This window comes from Bombus bifarius, unplaced genomic scaffold (assembly GCF_011952205.1).
Source record: "Bombus bifarius isolate JDL3187 unplaced genomic scaffold, Bbif_JDL3187 scf7180000008056, whole genome shotgun sequence".
NCBI lineage: Eukaryota > Metazoa > Arthropoda > Insecta > Hymenoptera > Apidae > Bombus > Bombus bifarius.
Genome location: NW_022884421.1, coordinates 134,444 through 160,029, shown reverse-complemented (window position 1 = coordinate 160,029; position 25,586 = coordinate 134,444). Strand labels below are relative to the sequence as shown.

Sequence of the window (25,586 nt, the reverse complement as noted above, 5' to 3'; positions counted from 1 at the left end):
CAGTTTTCTTCCGTCACCATCAGATATCGCTAGTATATAATTTAAAATTGTATTTTGGGAAAATATAGCGTCGTTTTCACACACTCAATGTTGTGCTTTACGTTCGTGTACGGATACACACTTTACATCGCTAGTTGTATATTACAACATAATAGCGGTACTTTCTATTTTGAATTTAAAAAATTCGCTCGATCGTTCGTTTGCACTTGTTCGATAAATATTGCGTTGGTTGAAGAACACACGTGACTCGATCGATCGAATCGTTTGATCTTCGATCGAATATGAATGAACAGCTTCGCTAAAGAATAACGATATTGATAACGATTATGTGAATCGATGTTTATGGTGATTTGGTAAGTAAATGTATAGATGGAAAGCATGGAAGGATCGATGGGAATAAAAGATATGCCGTCGTGTGTCAAGTGGTGTTCGTGTGGAAAAAAGAGTGTTCGGTGGTTGTGTTCATCATGTTTTTGCCGAAGACGCGAAACAACTGGTTGACTGGTCGCGTCTTAAACACCCTGCATAGTCGCATCGTCTGCGCACAGATCAGAGCGAAAGAGTGGTATGTATATGTATTTATGTATGTGTATGCGTATATAGTAGAAACTGGCTTGGCTGCGAGAGCTTGGCGCCACATTGTCGCATCCTATATACAAAATCACTCTCGCACCGACTATACGAGAAGTATATACATATACATATACGTGAACAGACACGCGTGCATTGGATGCTCGCGGCCAATAGACAGAGCCAGATAGCAAACAAGTTGTGACCCGCTCTCGCTTCTAATCGGTTCTAACTTCTAACCTGTTTCTGTAATCGATTATTACTTTTCGATCGACAGTTTGAACTTTACACTTGTCTTCTTCGTCTATAGTTTTTCCTATTCCTCCCGTTTGATTTTTTGCCTGTTCCTTTTGTTACACTATTTTTCCGAGTAATACATTCGGGGTACTAGTTTAGTAAAGGAGAATGTGGGAGGAACGAGATTAGATGATTGCCACCGATTGGAAGGTTTAAATGCGTAACACGACGATATATCGTCAAGCGGAAAGACGAATTACTTGGAATCGTGATGAACATTCGCATCTAACGGGGTGGTAGTCATACATTTTAGCGATCTCGTGCAATTTCTGGGACTGCTGACGTAGTTGATGTTGCGTTAATTAAACAGAGCAGATATCGATATCCTGTCACGCGCTATTTACGCCATTTGTTTGTTGCGCGTTTATGCTTACGTTCGTTTCAATGTATGCGTGTATATACAAACGTAGCCGTACCGATGGTCGCTAAATTCGCAAACACGTTAGTAAATACAGGTGATTTCTATGAACGCAGAAACTTGGACAAGATTACGAAGAGTGCTGTCGCGATGTTGCGAATTGCAAAACTAGTAATATACGCGTGTGTGTATGTATGTGTAGTTGGAACAGATGTTTCGGATAATACTCGATGATCGAAGCTATCAGAATTCTCATTGACAACCATCTTAAGAAAAAATCTGGCAACGTAATTAAGAAACGCGAAGAAAAATAGGAAGTAAGAATAAGGTGATTAGCGAATATGCGCGCGCGTGCGCGCGTCATCTCCGAAGAAGTCGACTGAGTCGTTGAGAGAAGCGGAACGGTGGTCCGTGGTAGTAGTGTACACGCGTACACATTCGCGTAGGTCGTCCGACGACGCGACGGTGGTCAGCTGGCGCCAACGCTCTGGCAACCTCCCACCAGACAGTATTTCGCCTCGTTAATCTTGCTTTACGTATATGCTCGCCGCTCTCTTTCTTCCCTTTTCTTCCTCTTTCTCTACCTAAATTCCGCGACTCCTTTCGTTTTTCGATCTTATGCCCATGAGCTATGACGTGTCTCGCTACCACGATTGACCGGACCATTCACGGATTCATGATTCATGATTCACCACTAACAACTAAATACGTGTTTACACCGTAATTATTCAAATCGGGATATTAAACGAATCGGTAAAATCGACGTTTTGATATCAACGTATGATTCGCCGTTATTCGACAGCAAAGATAGATAATAGGAATATAAGAGCAATAGAAAGAAGCAATTCTGTCCTTTCAATTCTGTCGATTTCATTGTTCGCGTATTCTTTTTTTTTTTTTTTTTTTTTTACACATCGCACGTGTAACGAGAACAGCGCGAGTGATTATTATTCGCCTCGTGTAACCTCCAAAAATTAAGCGAAACTCGTGAAATGATAAAATGCAGCTGCCTCTGTTTCTTAGCAGGTGCGCGTGTACGATTCCTTCGTGTATCGGAAGTATATGTTGCATACACGATGAACGATGTCGGACGTTGGCACAGCGTGCATGTACTTACATCATGGTCCGTTTTTTTAGCCTTGGACTTATAAACGCGCGCGATAAGTGCTAACGTTTCTCGCGTTTCGTTCGGATTTTCGCTTTGGTATCCAATATCGAATCGTCGTCCGTCCATTAGACTGCAACTATGTGCGGGATTTCGTGATCTAATACGCGTGCACTTTTGTCAATGCGTGGCATCGATAACGTACACGATTTCTTAGAAGCAGATATTGCGATCGATCGATGGATTTGTTTGCGGAAACGCGTATCATTCAGAGAAAATCACAGTAGACCAAATCACGACGCGTTTTTACCGCAATATCTAAACTGTGGATTTCTATATATAACGTTTTCTATGGAAAATTTGGAGATGCAAAACTGTACATAATATGCAAAAATATATGAAATATTCAAAGCATAGTGCCTTTATGATGTTTTATAGACAAAACAGTTTTTTATCCGAATTCTGGTTTTTTAATTATATTCGTAAAAATATGAATTTGCATTAATACATACAGTCTAGCCATCTCCCACCATTAGGGATACGAAGGACGAGGAGTGTCTGTCTTTTTTATCAATAAATTGGCAAAAATTTGTTTACGTTTGTTTCTCCTTTTATTTATTCGAATCTCGATAGAAGTAAATACGAACGTGTGCACAGGCTCGTGGTAGTGTTACAACGTAAAATTGTACGATTTCACGCGCTCCATCGAAACGCACACGCATTGTTCGCATCGTAAATGCGCGTTTTGTCGAAATAACGTGAAAAGCTATTTTTATGCTGCGCAACGTTTTATTACACGCCTCGCTTCCACGTTTCACGCCCGTCTCTCGATTCGGGATCGCGTATTCTTGCTTTCCGCAATCGGTTCTACTATACATATTATTCACTACTTATCCGTTACTACCATCATTGTTATCGTTTATCGGCTAACCATCGATGATTCACGACTCGAACGAACAAACGAAGAAGTTTGCATCCGAAATCAAAACGATTTCATCGAATTGCTGATTCGACCGACGAAAAAGGAATTTCTTCGCCGAAGGGTATTTAGTCATCTACTATCGTCATTTGAATTTTTAACGATCGGTGGGTTCGCTGATGGTCAACGTTCGTTATACGTATACATATACAATAATATACATACATATTGTCTTGCGTATGTTTCGAACTTCAAAGCGTACGTGCAGCTCAGTCTTCTTTTCTCTTTCTAAGCTTGCCCTCTGTCTGAATAGTTTTAGATACAAGATCCACGCAAGCTCCCAACGAGGCGCCGTTGGTCGTCTCGCCTTCCGCAGTATCGACGATTTTCCCCAGCGTCATGATGTAACTACACGCGATCCTTAACACGGATAGCTTCGACAGCTTTTGATTGTGCGAATACGCGGGAATAGCACGCCTAAGCGTATCGAATGCAGCGCTTATAGTATGCACCCTTGTCCGTTCTCTGGCGTTTGCTTCTATTCTCCTTTCGCGTGTCATGTTTTTATAGTTTCTCTGTTGTCCCGCCGTTGGATGTTGCCTCGTCTGACTACTCTGCACGTTCGTCATCGTAGTCGTCGGTGTGCTTACCACCGCTGTTATCATTGCGGCCGTTGTCCCTGTCGTCGAGCAAGAATTACCGTTGCTCGAGCAGGATCGATGAATTTGCTGATGGTGAGACGACTGAGATGAAGACGACGACGACGAGGACGATGCCGATGATAACGACGAAGAGGAGGAGGTAGAAGACGAAGACGACGTTGAGGACAACGACGAAGATGACGACGACGACGACGACGACGACGACGACGACGATAACAGAGACGAAGACAATGACGAGGTAGTCAAAACGTTCGTACGTTCTACGGGATACGAGCAGGTTTTCTCGTAGTTACCGTTTACCGCTGGATGCGACGGTACTCTGGCGGTTACATCGCCTCTCAGCACGAGTGACAGAGGTTCCTCTTGTAGTCTGGGATGCGCGATCGAAGACAGTGTCATAGGCGATGATGCTATGGCTGTATCGGACGTAGAAATTGCACACGAGGTGGTAGCGTTGTCAAATTTTTGACGAGATAGTTCTCGCTTCTCAGCTCGAGGTGTACGCGTTTGCGTCGACTGTCGTACTCCGCTGGGTGAACCGTCCCGACTTTGCGACTCTTTGGTGTCTTCGCACGTATCACCGTCGTCGGAATCGTGGCTACGATCCGAATTACCTTGTCGAACGTTGTCGTTACCGCTGCTGCGATCACGGTCGTTGGTTTGACAATAACGTTGGTGGTGTCGGTGACGATGATGATGGTGATGGTGGTGATGATGATGATGATGGTTGATTCGATTTGAAACGTGAATCGTTGGCGATGGCACGTTCGTTAGCAAGGAAAAAACGCAGGTTGTTGGTTGGTTAGCCGTAGATCTCTCTGCGGTTGTAATCGGTAAAGAAAGTTTCGCATCGATGGTCTTGCTGCTGGTATAGCTCCATGGTCGAAACGGGCTCGGTGATCGAAGCGTTCTGGTCGACTCCTCGTCCGGTACGATCTCTTCCTCGATCCGTTGGAACCTTCGTTTTTTCAACGGGGCTGGGTTTGGCTCGTGAATTTTCCGTGGTTCCGCCAACTTTCTTTTATTTTTCAACGATATCGGCGTTACTTGCACTTCTAGGCTATCCTCCGAGGCGCTTGGCGAGCGTAGGTCGGATATGTCGTCCTCGTCTCCGCCGCTACAGAAGCCGGCATCCTTGTCGGAGCTGGACATCACGCCGACTGAAATGAAAAACAGATAGCAACATTTTGTAAGAGTTACACAAGAGTTCGCGGTTGAATTACGCCGACCGACTACGGCTTCTAATTTTCCGTCTTAAACTGCTTGCAAAAGAAAATGACAAAAGCTCGCGAATAAATATTCTTTGACCTCCGTCTTTTTCTGCCAATCGATCTGAACGACGATTCGGAGTACGAACATTGTTGATTTTCCTATTTAGTGTTATCTCGTGCAAGACATATTTTGTTTCTTCTCGTCTCGTTTTCCGCCTAGTCTAGTTTTGCCAATGTCTGAAATAAGACGATTCTACGCATTTCCATGTTCGGTATGTCGTTCAGTCAGTCGGTATGTACAAGTCGGTATACATTGGCAGCTCTTTTAACGTTAGACGTAGTACGCGCAAGTTCTTGTTCTCTCTTTTCGTTTCGTTTCGTTCTCTGTGTCCGCTTCACGTGCATTTACTTAAGTATTAGGTTGTCCGAGAAGTTTCTTTCGTTTTATAAGGAAATGATAGATACGCGACATTTTTTTCTTTTATGTTATTTTATCGAATTACATATGATCCATTTTGTAGCAATAACGTTTATTTATTATTTTCTTATAAAACGAAAGAAACTTTTTTCGACAACCTATTTGCATTATATATTTCACCTTTTCGATAAAAAAACCGTTTAACCGTCGACCTACGCATCGATAGCTACGTTGTATGTTATACCAGTCGCGTTACGTCGCGTTGCTCTTCTGGTTCGGCATTGTCTTTGTTAATTTACGCATCGTAAGAATAAAATGACGCGGAAGAGAAAATGCTACGAAAGATTGCCTCCGTTCACCGGATATTCGCGGTTTCCTATTCGCTCACGATTTTCCACTTTCCATCGATATATGTTCACGTCGTATCTTAATAGTTAAATAATACTTCACAACCGAGATATAACAAATGATAGAATGGCAAAGCGATTGGGTCCAACTTCCGAAACGCTTAATACCGGATAGCATAAACCATCGCGCGTGAACGTATTACCAAATTACCGAATATTTTAACGAGCGTTGGAAACACGAACGATTATCCTGGATGATTCCATCAAGGATAACACTCTGCGTGTTGGATGATAACAGCTTGCGCACACCTGGTGGCGGTTCGACCGTGTCTTTAAAGGACTTATCGTTACGATAAGATTACCGCTCTCTCCTTCTCTCTCTTTCTCTCGCTCTTTCTGTCGTTCACATCAGGCATCTGTCTGGTTTCAATGAACCAACGCTACATAGTCGTAGGAAGTTCGTGTCGCGATTTTTCGTCTCTTCATTGGTTCTGCATGCTCTATGCCGACGATTTTCAACGAAATGTGTCGTAAGAACTTTTAAAACGCGCGATACCTATTATTTTGTCAGTTTGTCTGTGCTCGCATCCTTTCCCGTAGATTGTCAAATAAAAACGACAATGTCCTTTTTTAAACCAAATCTATATGATACATATTCTGGTGTGTCGCATATTTAGTAATTAGTTTATTCGTACCACGAAAATAGTTCAGAATCGCTGCTTACCGCGTGTCAATGTCGTATGAAACAGTTGATACGAAAAACCACGACCCACGCTCTTCTATAGGAATCGAATACCTCGGAAAACAATTGAATCTCTCATAATTTCGTTAAGATCACGTAGCATGGATAGATGCGGCAGGAAAGAAGCACAGGGTCGACGTCGTACAGACTTTGCTTCTACGAGCGAAACGTCGAAAACACGAGAGGAAAAATGATAAGTTACTGCCAGAACTTGGGACGATGCTGGAAGAGGTGTTCGACGCACGACGTACGATTGCCCCTAAATTACGTTCGCGAATATCGCGTACTACGCCATGCATCTTTGTCGTCTTGTTCGGCAATTGTTCAAACAGACCGAAATAACATCTGGACATCTGTGTAAACTCGCGCGAAGGCGTACGGTTAACCGCAGACTGGATATCTCCGATCATATTTTCGTCAGGGACGTACGAACGGATAGCCACGTGATGGCGTGATACTTTCGCGGTTTCTTCCCTCTACCGACACTCCCTTGCCAGACGCTCTTTTTCTCCTTTTCGCGTATTCGCGCGTCCTTCGATCCTCCTTCGCCTTTTCTCTTTCTTCTCCTTTTATAACGTTCGCGCATCTTCGCTTTGCATTCTCCGTCTGAATTTCGCCGGCCGATTCGTACGAAAATCAATATGCGTCGGGGAACATCGACGACAAGTAAGAAACGATCGAGCCTGGACGACGCGCCGTTACAAACATGTAAAACGCGTGTAATCCTAATGGGAAATCGAAGTTAAGATTAAAGGTAGAAATCGGGTTGAGAGCGCGACGATGATTCTAAATTTCATTGCGTCGCTGTTCGAAATTTATGGTTGAACGTAAGTAAGTAGTACGTAGAGCTCTGTCGTTTCATCTCGTGGATGCGCTGGTCGTTTTCTTTCTTCGCGATGCGACCCAACGTCCTAGAAATAGTGAAGCGTAACGTTCGTGGACGCGGCTCTTTGGAAATAAGGCGGAGAAGAAACCGTCGCCAACTTTTGCAGAGATTATAAATAAGCGCCGTGGTCGCATCGAGAGAAGAAGCGCTAACGAACATTCAAACGCGTATCAGCCACGTGTATATCTAGAGTGTCAATTATTTCGACGACGAGTAATTTGAAACGCAAATCAAATCGCAAGACACAGGATACTCCGACAATAAATGCCACGTTGAATGATTCGCGCAATATAGACCTAATGGACCGTAAATGCGTATGCGTTTGTAGAAAATTTGAAATTACAGAAATACGCGAATTGCGCATAATGCGGAAAAATATAGAAAATATGCGAAGCGTAACGACAGTTGCTATGATACTCGAAGGATGAAGTAAACATCTACTTAGATTCACTTTGTTTAAGTAGGTTTATAGAAGTATGAATTTGCATAAAAATCTGCACTCTACTTAAATGGGATATTGTTCGTAAGAAGATGCTGCATCTGACACATGCACAGAGAGAGAGAGAGAGAGAGAGAGAGAGAGAGGGAGAGAGAGAAAGAGGCGAAGACTGCGGTCGCCAGATGGTTTTGCGAGAGCAACGTTTAAATCGATTGCGTTGGCGCCGCGTCAACGTTGCGACTTGACTTCACCACTTTTCTTCCACGGCTCCTCCTCCTCCTCCTCCTCCTCCTCCTCCTCTTTCTCCTTTCTTCTTTCAGTCGATCGTTTGATTCAGCTCCGTTCTCAATAGGGTTCGCACTTTACTTGCATCGTGTTTTTGCAAAATAAGCATGAGATTACCTTCTAGTTGCATTATCCAAATGTTTACTTCACACCCAGTCTCTATCCTCGAAGGTAATCGTGACAACAAACATTCCAAGGTATCGATAGTACGTTTGCGATATCAAATAGTCGCCCGAATCTCTATCGGAGGAATATACCGTACCTACAGGGACCGGAAGAAGTATTCGCGCGTATGCTAACTTTCCAACGAAGCGTTATTCTTATCGGATTTCACGTTTCATCTTCATATTATCAAATTCGTATAGTTTCGTGGAAACGCTACCGATTGATATAAAAATTAATATACAAACGTCAATATACAAAGTAAACACAGTGGTGTGCAAATACTTTTTCCAGCCACTGTATGTATGCGCACTGCCATACTTTGGTCGCCGAACACTTGCTCTTATCTCGAGCAAAATGATAGGTAGAACGTAGACGCGACTTTTCTGATTAATTTCGTTATTTATCCGTAAGCTATTCGGTCGAATTAAAATATAGCGGCACATGAGCTAGAGCACGATTCCAATCATGTTGTTGGTTTGCCTCGGAGTATCAAAATCATTAGGATATACATAACGTAATAATAAAGAAACTCCGGCGAAACAATGTCGCTGCTACGCGCAACCGTCAAACCGGTATAAATAAACGAACGCGATCGTAAGAGGACCAGTTTTCAGTCTCAGTATCGAGCAATTTTATCAGCGATCAATACAGAGTTTTTAGCGAATCAGTTATTACCGAGCGTCTTAGCGAACATTCTTTTAACTACCAGTATCGAGCAATCTACGGTTGACTCTGTATTTATAATTATTTTAAATATATTTAACGGTTCAACATCGAGTAATCTCGTCATTGAAACCACCACGCGACCGATCATCCTCCGCAAAAATATGCACGATCCTATGCCATGAAGTAAGTTCCATGTATCTAGCGTTTGCGTGAAATGACCAGATTATGTAATGTCAAAAATATTTACATTCTAAATTCCACCGATCGTTTTGCCTAAAATAAACGAGCGTCCGATAACTTATAGACAGCAACGTATACGACGATACGATCGACGACAGACGACATCCTTCGAAGTCGTGATGCGTTATCGAGCCCCGAGAAGCATCCTGCGCTATCGAGTCTCTGATTCTTTTTTTCTCCAAGAGGTAGCCTGCAAACTATTATCGTTGTCGATCAGAATCCTTTTGCACCCTGGCGTTTCGTAATATTTTTCGACCGCGTGAGTTTTTATATACATACGGTATCCAGAGGATCGGGAAGAAAGATTAAATGGAAGAAAAGTGGGAGAAACGGAACGGAGAGAGACTTTTCAGAGAATTGGTAGTGGCAAATAGTAAGCGGTAAGCAACAAGGTGGCTGGAAAGATCGGTGGTCGCGGGAACGAGGGTAGAGTAAGCGGGGAACGGGTCCGAGGACGGAAGAGGTCCGGTTCAGGTAGCAGGTGCGACTTTGCGCACAGGTGGGTGGAAAGTTAGACGTTTACCGTAGCATTGGTTCTCTTCTTTTCTACTTGTGCGTACCTGTAACTACGGACAATAGGGTATCGATTACACTCGACAATTTACGACTGTGGAGTTTGGTTTAGCCCGGCAATCGCGTTCTTGGGACGGTCTTAATTCAAGAAATCCTGTCGTTGACCGATTTTCTACGATATCGAAGGGACGAATTTTTTTTTACGAGAGAAACAACGAACAATAATTTACACGGGCACGTCTATAAAAGATCTTCGTTTCGGTCGCTAATCTCGTAAACGCGTTTACTTCGTTACGATTTAGGCTCGATGGAACCTAAGTCGAGTGGAGACGATCGCCCCGAAAACCGATCGTTCGGTTATTCTTTTCCTTTGCTTCTTTCCTTTTTCCATATAGTCGATGTTAGCCCGGGGCAAACGTTACTCGATCGGTTATAAAACACCTTCTTTTGTGTTACTGAGTGAGCGCCCATTATGGTCACGCATATAGGCGGCAATATTCACCACGAGTAATTATTGTTCGTTAACCTGAGCGGTGGAAAGACTTTTTAAAGGGCAAAACGTTAATGAACGCTTCGGCGACGATACGAGAGAATGAGAAACGAAAGTGGAAGAAAAAGGAGTAGAATGGAAAATAGAGAGGGAAGGAGGATGAAAGAAGTAAATAAAAAAAGTACAGGGGGAAGAAGTAAAGTTCGTGGAACAGAAGTGTACAGGGAGATTAGACGGTAAGAAGTTTCAAGTTTGGTCAAGAGGTCGTTTGTTTCGTGCAAGTCGATTCGCCTGCTAGTCGTGTGAGCCAACCCACGCTGGCGCCGCCGCGCCCTATCTCTCTTTCGCATTCTCCTTTTCTATCGACTGTCACTTCTCCCTTCCGCTGTCTTACCGTTTTCCACGGATCGCGTTCTGTCTCAGCTCCCCTTGTAGCGAGGCTATACAATCTTTCTTCTCCGCGAAGTCGGTTTCACAGCCGCATGACTCGGTGCTGCTGGTGCTCAGGCACTCGATCTCTCGCTCGGAGACGACTGGCGCCGTTCATAATGATAATTATCGTTCTTCGCGACTCCCACCACGGACAGACTATCAATCGACCGAACGACGACCACCACAATAACAACGACATTCGTATTGCGTTAACGTTTACGATCCTCCTCGTGCTAAGTATCCGGAACGATATGATAAATATCGTAGCGTCGACGAAAACCAAGTTGCAGGAGTTTTAATATTCGCATCGATATTTCTACGTGATCGTGGACGATCGTAAACGAGATTGAAATTGGTCGATTTAAAAAATCGTGAAATTGATCGAGAGATCGTGATCGCGCGAATAAAACCGAGTGTTAACCCGCAACGGGTTAAAGGGACCGTGTCGATGATCGGCGTTAATCAACGGGAACGCTGCATCGGGATTAAGCTGTATTTTGAAAGAGATAGTCACCTTTCATCAAAGCCGACAATTCGGAGGCTGATTCCACAACGCGATTGGTCATTTTGGTGGCTAATTGGAGACACGAAGGCGCGTTAGAGCGCGCGTTGAGCACCGTCTTCTTTGTTCTTGATCACCACACGCGCATTACTTCACCCGTTCATGCACTACTTTTTTTTTTTTTGTAGTGAATCCTACGAGCACGTGCCGCGAATAGGTACACGGGCTACCGCGTAATCGCGTTGCACGCTTCGCGTCTTTCTTCCCTCGCCTTGTTGCTTCAACAATTTCTTCTCTCTTCGTTCTTAAGTTTTCCCGCTATCGCTTTCGCTTTCTTTCTCTTCTTCCAACACTTTCTACGAGTCTGTGCTCTCAAATGTCGTCGCGTTCTTACGAACAACCATCGAAAGATATGGAAATCACGGAGGAAGAAAGAAAATCACGATCACGATTTTATTCGCGTACGTTGGTACGAAGTTGGTTCGAGTCCAAAAACCGAAAAAGACAACTGCTATAGCAGAACGCGTCCTTACTCGAGCGCGGTCGACGACGTACTAACTCTCCTCGTGCGTTCGAGCCTCTTTCATCTCACGCGCGTACGATGGAGTCCCAACTGGTCTGCCTGCAGTGACTTTGCTGCCTCTAACGTTACCACCACTACCACTACTACTACTACTACTACCACTACATTACTACTACTACTACTACTACCACTACCACTACCACTACCATTTCCATTGCACACCACCACTGGTATCGATACCATCGATTCTACGGATACCATCACCACTACCAATGCACCGGACGTTGTTCCTTTTTCAGCCTCCGCACCACTTTGCTCCGTCCGAGAATGTATCGCGTGTATCGACTTTAGCACCAATACTGGCGCGCGGAGGCGCCCGAAAGTCGAGTAAGCATCGTCTCGCCGCGCTTGGAAACTCGATCGGATCACACGACACGGATGAGTTTCGAGCACGGTATTCAGTTTGCGATTCAACGGGGTCAAGCATCTCGCTATAAGGAGTATCCCACACTAGTAGCGTTATCGTCGACGACGATGAGCGATGGTGGTAGTAGGAACAGCGATGTCACGGTGCTGGTGTCGGTACTACAGGTACTGGTGTTGGCGCTGACGTTGGTGACGATGGCAGGCGAAACAAACGGGGAAGAGGTGTACGGCGCGCATTGTTGGCGGCAAGAGGCAGCGGGGGCCGACAGAACGGCGCCAGCCGGCCGAGAGTTTGACTCGGTTTCTCCGTGCGTCGTGTCGCGCCATGCCGCGCCGTCCATCTTTCTTCCCGGCCTCTCCTCTCCTCTCCTCTCCTCTCCTTTCTGCCCCATGCCTCACCTCATCACACCGGTCTCGCTCTTTCTTCCCTTCTCGTGGCCGTCTCGTGCCTTTCCTTTTGCGCTCCTTCGATTCCTTCCTCCTCTCTCGCACTCGATCTTTCGTTGCCTCGCAAATGTTTCAAACATCGTCGACTCGATTTCGAGTCAACCACCCGCGGCGGATCGTAATGCCGCGCCGGTGTCGCGGTGCTACGCATGCGAAAGAAACGCGAGCCTACGAGACTCCGGTTTGTCGGCCACCGTTTACGACCGAGAATCTCTCTTCAGTGTTTAGCGGAAACCTACGTACCTACCTACCTACCTACCTACCTACCTACCTACCTACCTATCTACCTACCTACCTATTTCTGCCTACCAATCTACCTACCTACCTACCTACCTACCTACCTACCCACCCACCCACCTACCTACCTATCTGCCATTCTTACAGTTTTTCAAACGTATTACCTTTCCTTCTTCGTTTCCTAACTTTGCTCCATTTTTGAAATCTGTCTGATAGAGCCTAACCGTGGTTACATGGTCACGAGAGGCGGTTTAACCACGAATCGTGAATCTTCGGCACGGCGAAACGATTCTCTCGGTTGCTCTTTTCAGATCGTTTCGGCGTATCTTTGTTTTCCAACTTCTTCTTGGTACCAGTTGCCGTCTTGTTATTTCTGTTCGAACAAATGGTTTTTACGAGGGTAATCGGCAAAAATGGCAGAAGGTCGTCTCGGGTTTCTACCGTTGTTCGGACGTTTACGACTCGAAAAATCCCAGTTCCTCCTTTATCGTGCAGGGTACGCTCGGTATGACCGGGATGTGTCATACGGGCGTATGTTCGCCATCTGTTTGAACCGCGAGGTCTTAATCCCTGTTTCGACTCGACACGGGTGGTATTCGTCCGTACGTTCAACCGTACGTGTATACGTAGGTACCATAGCTAATCGCAACTTTTGGTCGGGTTCTTCGTTGTTCGACGACGTTGTAACGAAACGCGTGAAATCGAATCGATCGTTGCGCGATCGATACTTCTGATAAGGCGTGCCAATCGAGAGATACCGTAGCCGCTATCACGCGTTGCAACTGTTCTCGAACGGATCCGAGTAAACCGGTAATCGCATTCTATCGCGAATCACTCGTTACTCCATGATATCGTTTTCACGACGAGCGATCGTCGATCGTGCGACGACTTCCGTAGCTTTCGAGATTTGGCATCCCGCGCAGATCATCCTTGATCCCGTTGCGATTCTCGAATTTTTATGCTTCGAATTTTCATTTCGCGCGAACGAAAAGAGTTACAATGCTCTAAAGAAACGTTTAACGCGAGATCGAGGAAAAAAATGATGCGCACCGATAAGAGACACTTCTAACGTTAGAAAAATGCAATTACGTCAAAATCGTTCGGAACAATGCGCTAGCGTTAAGAAGATATACAAACGATTCGCCGTGTCGCGTGAAAATCCACAGTGCGAGTCATCTTTGATTACGGTTGCATCGTTATAAAATTGGCCGTTCGATCCAACGATCGCTTGCTGCGTAAATTCGGATTCGACACATTCGTAAGCACGTGTTGGCACACAAGTTTCGAAGGCTTTCACGTAGGTACGATTTCATGAAAAGGTTGAGTCTTGAGAAAAAGGACCGAGGGAACCCCTGGTGCGAACGTGCTCGTATGGTATCTGCGAAACATATGCGCGGATAGGGGTGCCTTAAGGGTATTAAAGAGAGAGAGGACGACGAAACTGGCGGACCATCCGATTTGTCGGGATACGTGTGTCTACCAGATGTGACGAAAAAGGCCAAGGAAATTCCCAAGGGCACCGACCGCCGTCCTCGCGAGACGAGCGTTTTCGACCGAGTTCTATCGTCCGATCTGCCCTACCGAACCTGTCAGGAACCATCGGCAACGACGTTTCATCCTTTCTCTCTTTCCCTTATTTTCCAATCGTTCGAATTCTTCTTCTCCTCCTGTTTCTACTCTTCGTCCTGTCCCCGTCGTCCGACGTATTCGTCGGAAGAATGCGATCGCGAGATGCGCGAATCGGAACGAGGGTATATCGCTCGAAAGAATTGGAAGACGAACACCGTGGAGCTGACGCGGTCCTTAGAAGCGATCGACGGTGGCGTTTCGCGCGTGTATGCGGTAGTAACCTGTCGGGCAAGTTTGGCAACGGTCTTCTCTTTTCCGAGGGCGAGTTGCGATTTGTCAGTATCCCCACTGTCGTAAGTAGCGGCGCATGCACCTGCCGTTGCTCTTGCTTCTCGACTGTCAGTCGCACGCTAATACATAGTAATAATAACGATACTAATTTATTTGATTTTGTCCTCGCGGCCGAGGAATACGACCTGGTTGCAATTTTTCCAACCGCACGCTTCCACGTCCGATCTTCTCGCTTATCCTTCTTACGCTTTATTCGTACGCTATCGTTAACCCGGTTACTATACTACGCACTAAGAGTCTACGCTAGAAGTTCTTTTCTAAAACTATCATTTCCGTCAGCCCTCTAATCGGATCTTCCAATCTTTGTTATTTCTTCCACACCTTGTTCCGTTATCTTCTTCTTTGCTTACTCCTTCCATCTTAACCGCTAATACACGATATAAATCTTACTGCTTAATCGTCGCGATGAAGCAACGATCGCAAATCGAAAGTCCGTATTTCAATAGCTTTACCGGCTTATGTACTCGTTTGGACGACTTTCGCGATTATTCGTTTCGCGATGTACGTACGCGGACACGCGTTTACGAGGAAACATATAAACGACGTCGTGCTAGCATGTGTGGCGCTTATGTGTGTGTACGTGTGTGCGTACTTTATAATCTCTAAATATTTGATGGGCGGACCGTGCGGCTGCGTTCCCATCTGCGCCAGTGTCAGCTTCAATTATTAAAGCTTTGCCATATGTCCTTGCTCTTCCCTACCCCTTGCTCATCCCTCTTTCTCTCTTTCTCTTATCCCCCCTCCGTCTATTCGTGGCTGTATGTATGCGCGTGTTCGCGAAGCATGCGCTCGCAGTCCTGTTTCGTTTTGTCTTCCTCCTCCCTTGATTCCCTCAGTCGATAGTCACGTTTTACGCCTGTTGCGAATCCGTATCGTTGACTCGAATCACAAAAGCGCGTAATTGCGCGAACGACCAACGCATATGGATTTCCACGTACCTATATACACACGTACTTATATGTATATGTATATGATACGTCTTTCGTCCCTGGATCGGTATACGTTCTTGAAAATCCAATTCAAACTTTGTATGGATAACAACGAGAGAAAATAGATAAAAATCGTACTAATGGGCAATATCGAACGCGCCTTGTTCTATGATCGGTCGAACGGTTAATTTCCTACAGAACTTTCGTCGCAGAGGTATTCCTTACCCGATGGGATGCGATTTTATCGTTTCATTGCCAATTAGCCTGAATTTAGAATACGCGAATCGATAACACGAGTTCCCCACCGATAGATCGCCTCTTGCCTCTCGAAGCAAACGATCCTTTTCGATCGGGGGATCAGGTCCGATCAGTCCCGAATTTAGATTTGGGATCGTTGATTACTTCGTGCTGTCCAGTGCAGAATTAGTTACGTTCAAGAACGCTTCATTCATTTTCAAACACGACTTTTTCGAGAACTAACTCCGAGACGAACGAACTCCAACGACGAATCATTCAATGGCCACTTGTACGCGTTATTCGAATCTTATATTCGTTGTTACGTTGTTCGGACACTTACTATTAGACTACTTACGCGAAAGAACGTTCCACCTTAGAGATAGAATACACGTGTGCGCGGTATACGTACAAGGCTACCTGGAGACAGTAAACGAAAAACGCGAATAACATTCGATTGGAAACGTCGATCGTTTCGCTCGATTATCTCCGAGTTATTTCCGATGAGTGGCTCTTTCTCACGATTCGAACGAGTTTCTCTGCGAGTCAAGGTTCGGAATATTTACGCTGGATCGTTGTCGATGGGTGGAGCGCAGGCAGGTGGCGATCATTCCGGCTCTGCGAGCCGTGGCCGTGGACGCAGCGAGGAACGCCACTGTCGGGCCGCGCGTGTCATCGGTAGGCCGAATTATTTCGCGAGGATCGCGTGGTTCTTCGCACCTGCCGCTGTCAACCGTGAGAAGACGAGAGCGTTGGTCCCGTCGATGACTCGACTCGACTCGACTCGATCGTTCGATCGATCCCATTCGACATCCGCACGTCGATTCCATCGTTCTCGATCAATTTCGCTTGACTTTCGTTTCTTCTCTTTTCGCGATCCTCCCGAACGCATGAAACTTTGACTCGATATCTTAGCTCGGAGTTAATTGACACCTCCGTCGCAGCTGGACAGCTAATTTCGCTGGAGTATCATCGCCGAAGACGAAGGGGCGATAACGTTGACGTTTATTTTTTATCAGCTATCGGGACCGTATTCGCCGTATTCGTTTCTGTCGCGTTTCGGGACGGACATTCAAAGGTTTTCGTTCGTCTTTGGTATCCGTATGAGCGACGCGTGCACCTACGTTATTGCTCGAACGCTATGCGAACGCTTGCTGCTTACTTTTGACGGAATGTAATATCTATTTATTTGTTTGCTGTTTACAGCCTGTACATTCTGTGGTGTATAACGATTGATGCGATAGAAAAAACGATCAGCGTGAAAGTAGAGAAAGTAGAGTACGCCCGAAGCTGTTGGAAGAGGAGAAAAAGCTGATCTTGTCGCAATACGAATTTACGTCTGTAATGAGCCTATTATATGTATTACGTTATACAATTATGTTGCCCGCAGCGAGTTGGGTGAAATTCTTGCCAGAGAAGGGGACAGTGTATAATAGAGAGCGGAGAAATCCGAAGACCAAATTGCGTTAAAATTTCGGGGCAGTTTATTAAGCCGTTTGATGTTTTATGTCCAAGGAATAGGTCGAGCAGCAGACGTGAACGATCAGGTATCCTTAAATTTAAAGGGTTTAACACTGAGACTGATCGACTAACAAACTGAGATATATTCTGGTCGAAAGGACGATAGTAAGTAAGAATGTGGTCTGTGACGGCGATATTTATACAAAAATAGCGATGAGTATTGGCCGTTCTTCACCAACGGTTACTCAAGAGCGGAGTTGGGAAAAACCCGCTTTTCCCGTAGCAATATAGCAATGAGCAATAATCCTAAAAAATTTCTCAACTTGTAAAATGTTTGTAACAATGGACTGTAAGAAATGCTAAATCTTATGGCGGTTCCTTAGGATTATTATTGGCCTGAGTCTTGACAGCTGGTGACCATCTTGACCGAAGGATGGATTATGTTTCATGGCAAAATTACGGCTGTAACAGCTGTTATTATTTGTTACTACTGATTTTGTTTGTCGTCTGACCTTGAGATAGCCTTTTCTTTGCACTGACTGCATTTATTTTAAGAATAAGTAAAATATTTTGCCGACCGGTCAAATTGACCGCTCGCGGTACGCAAGGCAGAATACAAATTTTTCTTAGAAAATAAAAGAGCAAACTAAAAGTAAATACCGAAAAATATATTGTATGCATGTTTTAGGAAAAGTCCGAAATTACGAAGCGATAAGATAACGTTTAAATATGCTTAAATTTCTGTAGAAGTTCGAGAGCGATCAATTTGATCGGCACTGATAGGTTTAGTTGTTAATAGCTGAGAACAATCGTGTTCATCGAAGGACATGGGACGATCCAAAACGCGTGCCGCTAATATTGTTTCAAAATTACAGATAAGAAGATCTAAAGATCGTTTATGATAAGATGAAATTGATAAAATCATCGATCGAACGATAACATTGAATTAAGAATCAGATGAATTCTTTTAATCGATAATTTTGAACGATAAAGAGCGATATGATGAAATTTACTCTTGAAAATTAGTATGCAACGAAGAAATTGGAATCTGCGAGCGTCGAATATTATAAGACGGATTTACTCTTTAAGGAGTTCGTTATTCTCAGCGCGTTTGAGTGTCAAATTATAGGTACGATAGGAGGGAAGATTCTCGCAAATTGGTAAAAAGGCTACCGTGATTCTGGCAATAATATTTAAAATTGATGAGCACTCTGACGAATTTTCTGTTTTTTTTTTTTTTACCATTTAATTAAACCATTTGTGCTTCGTACGATATATACGTTACGAATAAATTTCTTTAAATGACTTTATTTCTGCCTTCAAGGTTCTGAGGTAAGAGCTGAGCTGTTCGACTCATTCCTCTTGCCAGAAGGTTCGTCACCTCCCCCACTCCGTGGCCAGACCCTTCCAGGGCATTCTTATCATCTTACACGCGCTGTAGAGCACTATGACGTCGGGTCATCGGCTACACGTGCGTTCCTGGGAACTTTGAAACTGTAACGTTCGCGTCTCTTAGAATTTGTCAACCAAAACTGCACATTGCACACATCTGTGACAGAACTCGTCGGCAAACCAAAATTTATGGCATCGGCAGCCCGATGGCTTTCGAAAGGCCTTGATAGGTGCAGTTGCTCCTACGGAGTTCCGGGAAAAGTTCGCGAGTGTTAGTCTTAATTTGCCATTGTCTCCTACGTGTATCTTAATCATAAGCAGGCACTGTTATTAGAAATCGATCGAAGGCGTCCACGTATTTACGAGTTACGGTGTATGCACATGGTTTGGAAAGCTTCGCTTCGAATCCGAAGGGACATCGACGAAAACTCGGATCGGATAATCGTCCTTTAAACGCTTTCTCGAGGTTCGAGACACGGTCTCGCTCGATTGGTTCAGAGCGAAGCGAAGAGGCGGAGGATTTCTGAAATTGCTTGGCGAACGCTGCGAACGTAGACGGTAGCAGAGTGAAGATTCGCGAGAAAAACTAAGGACAAGAACAAGACAAGGAGATGGGAAAACGCGGAGTTTCGACGATTCGAACAGGGATCTGTTGGTATCGAGGTGGAAAGCGAAAAAGTTATGTCGTGGCGGCGACGGAACGCGATGCAGGGAAAGAGCATTGCCGGAACTCAACAGGTGGGTCGATCGAGAATGGGATGAGTGAGCTGCGGTATAGTATAGAATATAGAAGGTAGAAAAGAAAAGAGAGAAAGACGATGCGACGTTGGTCGGTTGCGTACACGTGTGCGTGAGAAGGGGCTGAGGATAGGAGGGCAATGGAGCCCGAGAGCATTCTTAAGCGGCTTTTCTCCGAGCATAGCCGTGCCGTGATCGTATTTCATCTCGCGCGTATGCGGCGTCGTTTATTTCTCACGTTCCGAAGCTGGAGGGCTGCAGCTTCCTGACTTACGATCGTTGAAATATCGCGATGATCGCCCTCCCAGCGATGGATATTACGGACGATCGAAGCTATAAACCAGTTTCTTTAATTTTCCGCGTTAATCAATATTCCGTAAAATGGTCGAGGAATAGGCCGCTATCCGTCGAGATTCGTCGTTGGAAAGCTTTTAAATAACGCGAATAAAGGAACACGAGGAACGAGGTGCGTGAATTCGACGAGGAGACAGGGAGACGAGTCTCGTTGCGAGCCGATCCGTCCGGTCCAAGCGTTACAGGTGCACGGAGTCTGGGAGCGAACCACTCGTTAAACGTTCTACCGTGCACCTGCCGCACGGCATCATTCATTGCCTTTATTTCTCTACTCTCCTCCGGCACACGCTTCGTCGTCACCGTCCACCCTGCCGCTCTTCACCCTGGCCGTACGCCTCTCCGTCGCACCGATCGTCGTCGACTACATACGTACACCGCGTTCATCGTTTTGCATTCTCCGCACGGACCGCGGCATCCACACCCGGCCAACCTAACTCATCCTCCACCCTGTGTCCCGAATCCTCTACGTTTTCGTGTTTGTAACGTTAACCCCGTCTCCCCCGTCCTATCTTCGTCGCGTTCCTCATGCTCGAGGTGTCGCGTCACGGCGAAAAACTCGCGAAAAACTCTCGACACGCGAGAGGTTTCCTGGTCTGTTCGAATATTCTTCGACCGCTACGAAGCAACAGGTTCGTTCTAATGGCAAGGGACATTGCGCTAGGTTTCTAACGCTGGCGAGGTTTGAAAATCGGTATTCGTTAGAATAGACGGCAGGAAGGAAGGACGAGTGGAACAGGTGCAAGAGAAAATGCGGATGGGTTTAAGGTATCCGTTACAAAGCTCAGCGAGAGTCGACTGTTTGCGAGCCTCGAGTCGCATCAAGACTGTATTCTTCGTCGAGGAAAATTTACGAATGCTAAGAGCGCGGGTGGTGGCAGGGCGTGAGCGAGCGTAACGAGTTCCTTGGCGCAGGTCTGATTTATGCCAGGTCGTAAGGAAAGAAAACGACTCCTCACCTGCCGAGAGCTATTCGCCGACCGACGGTGTTCCAATCTAACGACGACCTGTCCTTCTTCTTTCCTTCGCTCTGTGTTTTCCAAGCGATGTACGTTCGATCTCGACTGGCCGATTCTTTTTTTGTTCGTGTGGCGTAGCTACGGTACAGCGACTGTCGTGTTCATGACGAAAAGCATCGTGAAGCATCGTGAAGCATCGTGAAGCATCGTGAAGCATCGAACGGGGAAAATCGTACTCTCGGTTGGGTATTTCGGAGAGCCGTAACCCGTCACCGACTACACAGGTGTCGTTGGACCACTCGAGATAATAATGCCGGTATAACCGTACAACTGTTCGATGACCCAGGTGGCAGAGGAATTGTATAGAATGACACCGATACTCCAAATACGGCCGACGACCAACAGAGTCATTGTTCACGCTGTAACCGATACCCTCAGCTTCTGAGAACGGATCGATCTTCTCTACCTGTACTTACTTCTGTCCGCGTAATTGCCTGGCCTTTGCCCGCATCTTCGTCTTTGTATCCCGACGCGCCCACGTGATGCTCGGCATTCTTCGTCTCACGCTATTCGTTCGTCGATTCGCCTCGTCCGTTTTTGGCAAACGACAACGTGGAAAGACACAGCGGTCGAAACTGCAGGGGAGCGCGCGCAAACAATCGTCTTTATCGTCGTAACTATGAAACGAGATATGTAAGTACAATTTATCAATGCGAAGTTAAGACAGTCTTTCGCCTCGTAGGCGCTTGCCAGAGTGTGCGGAGTGCGCGAGCGAGAGGACGAAAGAGAGAAAGGGAGAGAGGAGAGAGAGAGAGAGAGAGAGAGAGAGAGAGAAAGAGAGACGGAGCGTTGCGTCCGTATGTCGTGCGTCGTGCAACTCGTGCATCGTGTGTGCAATAGTGTGCTCTCATGGTCGAACGAAGAGCGGTGCTACGCTATAAAGATCACGAGGCGCGACATCTGGCGCCACATGGTCGTTTAAAAGCTGTCGCATTCACGTAATCGGCCAACGCGATGGTTCCGAGCTGCTCGCGATATTTCCTATGTACATATTAACCGTAACTTTTCTTTGCGCTGCGCAAACATTTGCGATTACGCACGCGATTAAACGTCTTCGAGCGATCGAGGGAATTTGACTTACGACACGTATCGAACGTTACGTGGAGGCCCGTTACCGTGTTTCGGGCGAGTCTGGCGGAAGAATCCGTGCAGATCGGAACCACGACGATTCGCTAACGTTATCTTGGATATGCGAGAAAGTCGAAGCTTTCGCTCGCACGGCGGATCGCGTAAATACACCCGCGATGGTCGTTTAGCCTCGAGAGGTCAGATATACGCTGGAAAACGAGCATAAGAGAACACGAAAGTATACGATCGTGCGTAGAAAGAAATAGAAAGCACCTGACTATTGGACCGACTATACCCGAGTTAAATGCACGATCGATTAAGTTATACCATCGGAAACCTTTATGTCGTATGTTTTATGTAAAACATCTTGAAATTCTACTGCTACTGGTGCTATGAGACAGCGCTATCGCGATCGTATTCGTCCAATTTGAAAGGAACCCACAAATGTACGTAGAAATTGGAAGATATTTATCGCAAACATGGTTTAATTTCTTAATTTAATGGTTTAATTTGATAACAAACGACGAACGGCCAGAGAACAACGATACAAATATGTTACAAATATCCTTTCGCGATCATCGATAACTATTTGAATATTCTTGCAAAATACGCTTGTGCTAAATGTCTCGTCTAATTTCCACGTGTATTCTCGGATTCGTTCCAAACTTTACCGATATATCTATCGTCGGTGAAATCTCACAAGAGAGCTAACGATATTCCAAAGTGTTTCGTATAACGCGCGTAATACATTCGTAGGAGATGTGTACAAGCGTTGGATTGGCTTTCGCGAACCTGCCTGTATACGTACGTACTTGAACGTTTCTCGCTTAGATCGAGAAACCACGAAGGCGAATCGATGGATTCACGAGCGGGACCGCGAGGAAAGAGAGACGCAAGTCGAGCCCGCCGAGGAATCGGTTCGGTTCTTTTTCGATGGCGAGATTGGCGAGTTTTCACGATGCTCGATTTCTCTGGTTTCGCCTCCTTTTCCCGTCTTTCCTTTTCCCGACCGTTCTAATTTCGTGGTAGACACGTGCCCGGATGGAAACAGATGTACCTCGGCAGCGTCGTATAAATACATCGGTGCTCGGCTAACTGGGCGGTCGTGTATCCCCGACGGGGCTGCGAGAGTCGACAACCGTGCCTTTGAATCGATATAGAGTTACCGGTACGACTGGCGCCAGCGTGACTGCGCGATTCCAGCTACTCGGATCGTGTCGCGGCCAGACTCACACCCGTTCTCCGAAACCGTCTACATTCTTTCTTCCCACCGTTCCAGTCGCTCCGATACCCTTCGCATCCTTCTCTTCAAGATTCCCTCAGGAATATCTCCGAGCTACATAATTTCTATGCGTCTCTTACGTGTCGTACTGCGTTTTATTTATTCTTATCTATTCAGCCGTCTTATCTGTTTTATTTTGTTCTTTCGTTGTTCTCATTCTTTAGCCTGTTTTAGTTCTCCTATTTTTGTCCCTACGCGTGATTTTTAGTCCGGATGAACCGCTAACACTACTTACTCGACTATCTGCTAATAATTGTGCTCTAACTTTCTTCGATGTTATTGTACCAAAGAGTGTTCTCACCCGTTAGATTAAAGCTAGGGTGCTCAAAGAAGGGTTAAAAAATGTCCACAGATCTGGGAACGCTAGTAAACCTTCTAAAACTGTGAACGTTCTAGAGTTACGGCTCGTACGTTCTCTCGGTTATTCTCCATTTCATTGTATTTCTCCAACGTTCGGAAATACCTTAAATTCTGACAAAATATGAAAATGACGTTACGCGCTTTTAAAACGAAACGAATTCCTGTTAAAACGAGAGCAAGTTTGAAATATACAAATTCGAGGATCTAACGATAAGTTCGATAGCCCTTCGCCCTTTGCGCGTAACGTTCTCGCAGTACGGCACGATTTAATATCGCGTTTCTTCTTCTTTTATTTGAGTTTAACGATACCAGTTTCAGAGTCGAAGGATCTTCGACAAGTTTCTCGAGCGAGTCATCGATTATTGCGTGGGTTCGTTTACTCAGTTTCAAAGCGACTCGGCGCGTTACGTGTCAAGTGCAAAACGCAGTTTGCGAGGCTGGCATAGCTGCGTTTTACTTTCTTACATTTTATCTTCGGACACGTCGCGGTACGCCGCGTCGCGTCGCGACGTATCGCCGCGCATATCTCCTTCTATTCGACGTTCTTGTAAAGGTGCGTTTAGATCAAGCGAACGAATACTCGTGCTTCCTCCACTTCGAAAGTCTACAAACGGAAGTGTAAACGAGCATTCTTTCGCCATTTGGCGGCGCTCGCCGAATCGGAAATCGCACATGCGAATACTTAAAGAACGCTTCGAGAATGCTTCGAAAACGTCGATTGGATCCTTTTAGCCGTGGAAAGAATCGGATATGGTTTCATTTTAGGAGAAATGTTTAATTTAAACGACGAGAAGAAACCGGTGACGTGCCATTTCCCAACTATATTCTACGTATAGTAAGGATCGTTTTTAGAGATAATTCGATAAAAAAATTAATTTTCACGCTGTAAGATTCGTTTAAGATCCGCGAACTAAGCTAAATTTGCTATTCGAGGATAAGCTGGAAAATGTCACATCCGAATGTTCCAAGAATTCTCCAAGAATGTGTCAAAAATGCCATTGTCGTAAATATGTTTGCGTACGGAATGCTCGATCGCTGTTTATGTTAAACGAATGCCGTTGCTCTCGCTGTATGTTCTTGCACGTCTAAACGCGCCTTAACCAGTTTGTTCTTCTTTAAAAGGTTCGTGCGGCACCGTTTCGCGCGTAGAATGGCGAGTACGCGTGAATTCTCGAAAGGGGAACGGCACGGGGAAGGTGAATACCGCACGCAGATGCGCGACCGACATTATCGGAAGTCTTAATTGGTTTCAGAGTCGAACGGAGCATGTTGTTCGAGCGAGTGCGCGTTCGATAGCTTTTGTAGTTTTTTCTTGGCGCGAGCGGTGAACGGGAGGCGCTATAAAATTGCGTACACCGAAAGAGCAGGTGATCGTGAAAGGGTGGCCGTGTCGCAGGCAACGATCGCGCGACTCACCTTCTCGTGGAACGAATTGCTGCAACTCGGACTTGCTCGTCAGGTGTTACCATGCCGCGAAATTTATCTCATTTTCGTGGCAGCGTGTATTATTTATTTGTTTGTTTACTGACAGTTTCGTAGGATAGAAGAATTCCACCAGTAGAAATGAAGGGACAGGGAAAAGGTAGGGAAAGTACGGGAAAGATAGCGAAACGTATGGTAATAAGAGAGAAGAGAGCGACGAGCAACGATCGGGAAGTTTTAAAATTAAAATTATGAATCGAGATAGAAAAGTTATGAGATCTGTGTTAGGGGAATCTTAGAGATTTCATAGATCGACTGGACACGCGTATCGATTATTACGATGGACGGAGCTAGCGAAATTCATCGTTCTATTAAATAAATATTTATTAAATAATAAGCGAAGTAGCTCGGAGTTCAACAGCGAGCAGGTCCGCATTCTTCCGAAGGGTAAATGTATGGAGACTAAATGTACGAACGAGGCACAGGTTATGGAACCTCTGAGAATTTTACGTACGATCGTGACATCGCGT

The 25,586-nt window shown here is 45.5% G+C and overlaps 2 protein-coding genes and 1 long non-coding RNA gene across 5 annotated transcripts; 1 reads left to right on the top strand and 2 right to left on the bottom strand.

Annotated features, from left to right (window-relative positions):
- Window positions 1–67: 67 nt before the first annotated feature.
- LOC117208168 lies at window positions 68–19,072 on the top strand. 2 transcript variants are annotated; one of them, XR_004487639.1, is made up of 2 exons: window positions 68–353; window positions 18,749–19,072. It is a non-coding gene; the product is annotated as an uncharacterized LOC117208168 (long non-coding RNA). The 2 variants fall into 2 exon arrangements; XR_004487640.1 differs by lacking the exon at window positions 68–353 and adding an exon at window positions 450–565.
- LOC117208162 (suppressor protein SRP40-like) lies at window positions 2,923–12,889 on the bottom strand. 2 transcript variants are annotated; one of them, XM_033449092.1, is made up of 2 exons: window positions 11,260–12,889; window positions 2,923–5,071 (listed from the first exon to the last, which is right to left on the bottom strand). In XM_033449092.1, the coding sequence occupies exons 1-2, from the start codon at window positions 11,309–11,311 to the stop codon at window positions 3,519–3,521; spliced, it is 1,605 nt and encodes a 534-aa protein (XP_033304983.1). In that variant the 5' UTR covers window positions 11,312–12,889; the 3' UTR covers window positions 2,923–3,518. The 2 variants fall into 2 exon arrangements, with proteins under 2 accessions (XP_033304983.1, XP_033304984.1); XM_033449093.1 differs by lacking the exon at window positions 11,260–12,889 and adding an exon at window positions 10,708–11,080.
- An 878-nt stretch (window positions 19,073–19,950) lies between the features above and the next one.
- On the bottom strand, window positions 19,951–21,557 carry LOC117208167. The gene is made up of 2 exons (XM_033449099.1): window positions 21,341–21,557; window positions 19,951–21,283 (listed from the first exon to the last, which is right to left on the bottom strand). The coding sequence occupies exons 1-2, from the start codon at window positions 21,415–21,417 to the stop codon at window positions 20,902–20,904; spliced, it is 459 nt and encodes a 152-aa protein (XP_033304990.1). The 5' UTR covers window positions 21,418–21,557; the 3' UTR covers window positions 19,951–20,901.
- Window positions 21,558–25,586: the final 4,029 nt, after the last annotated feature.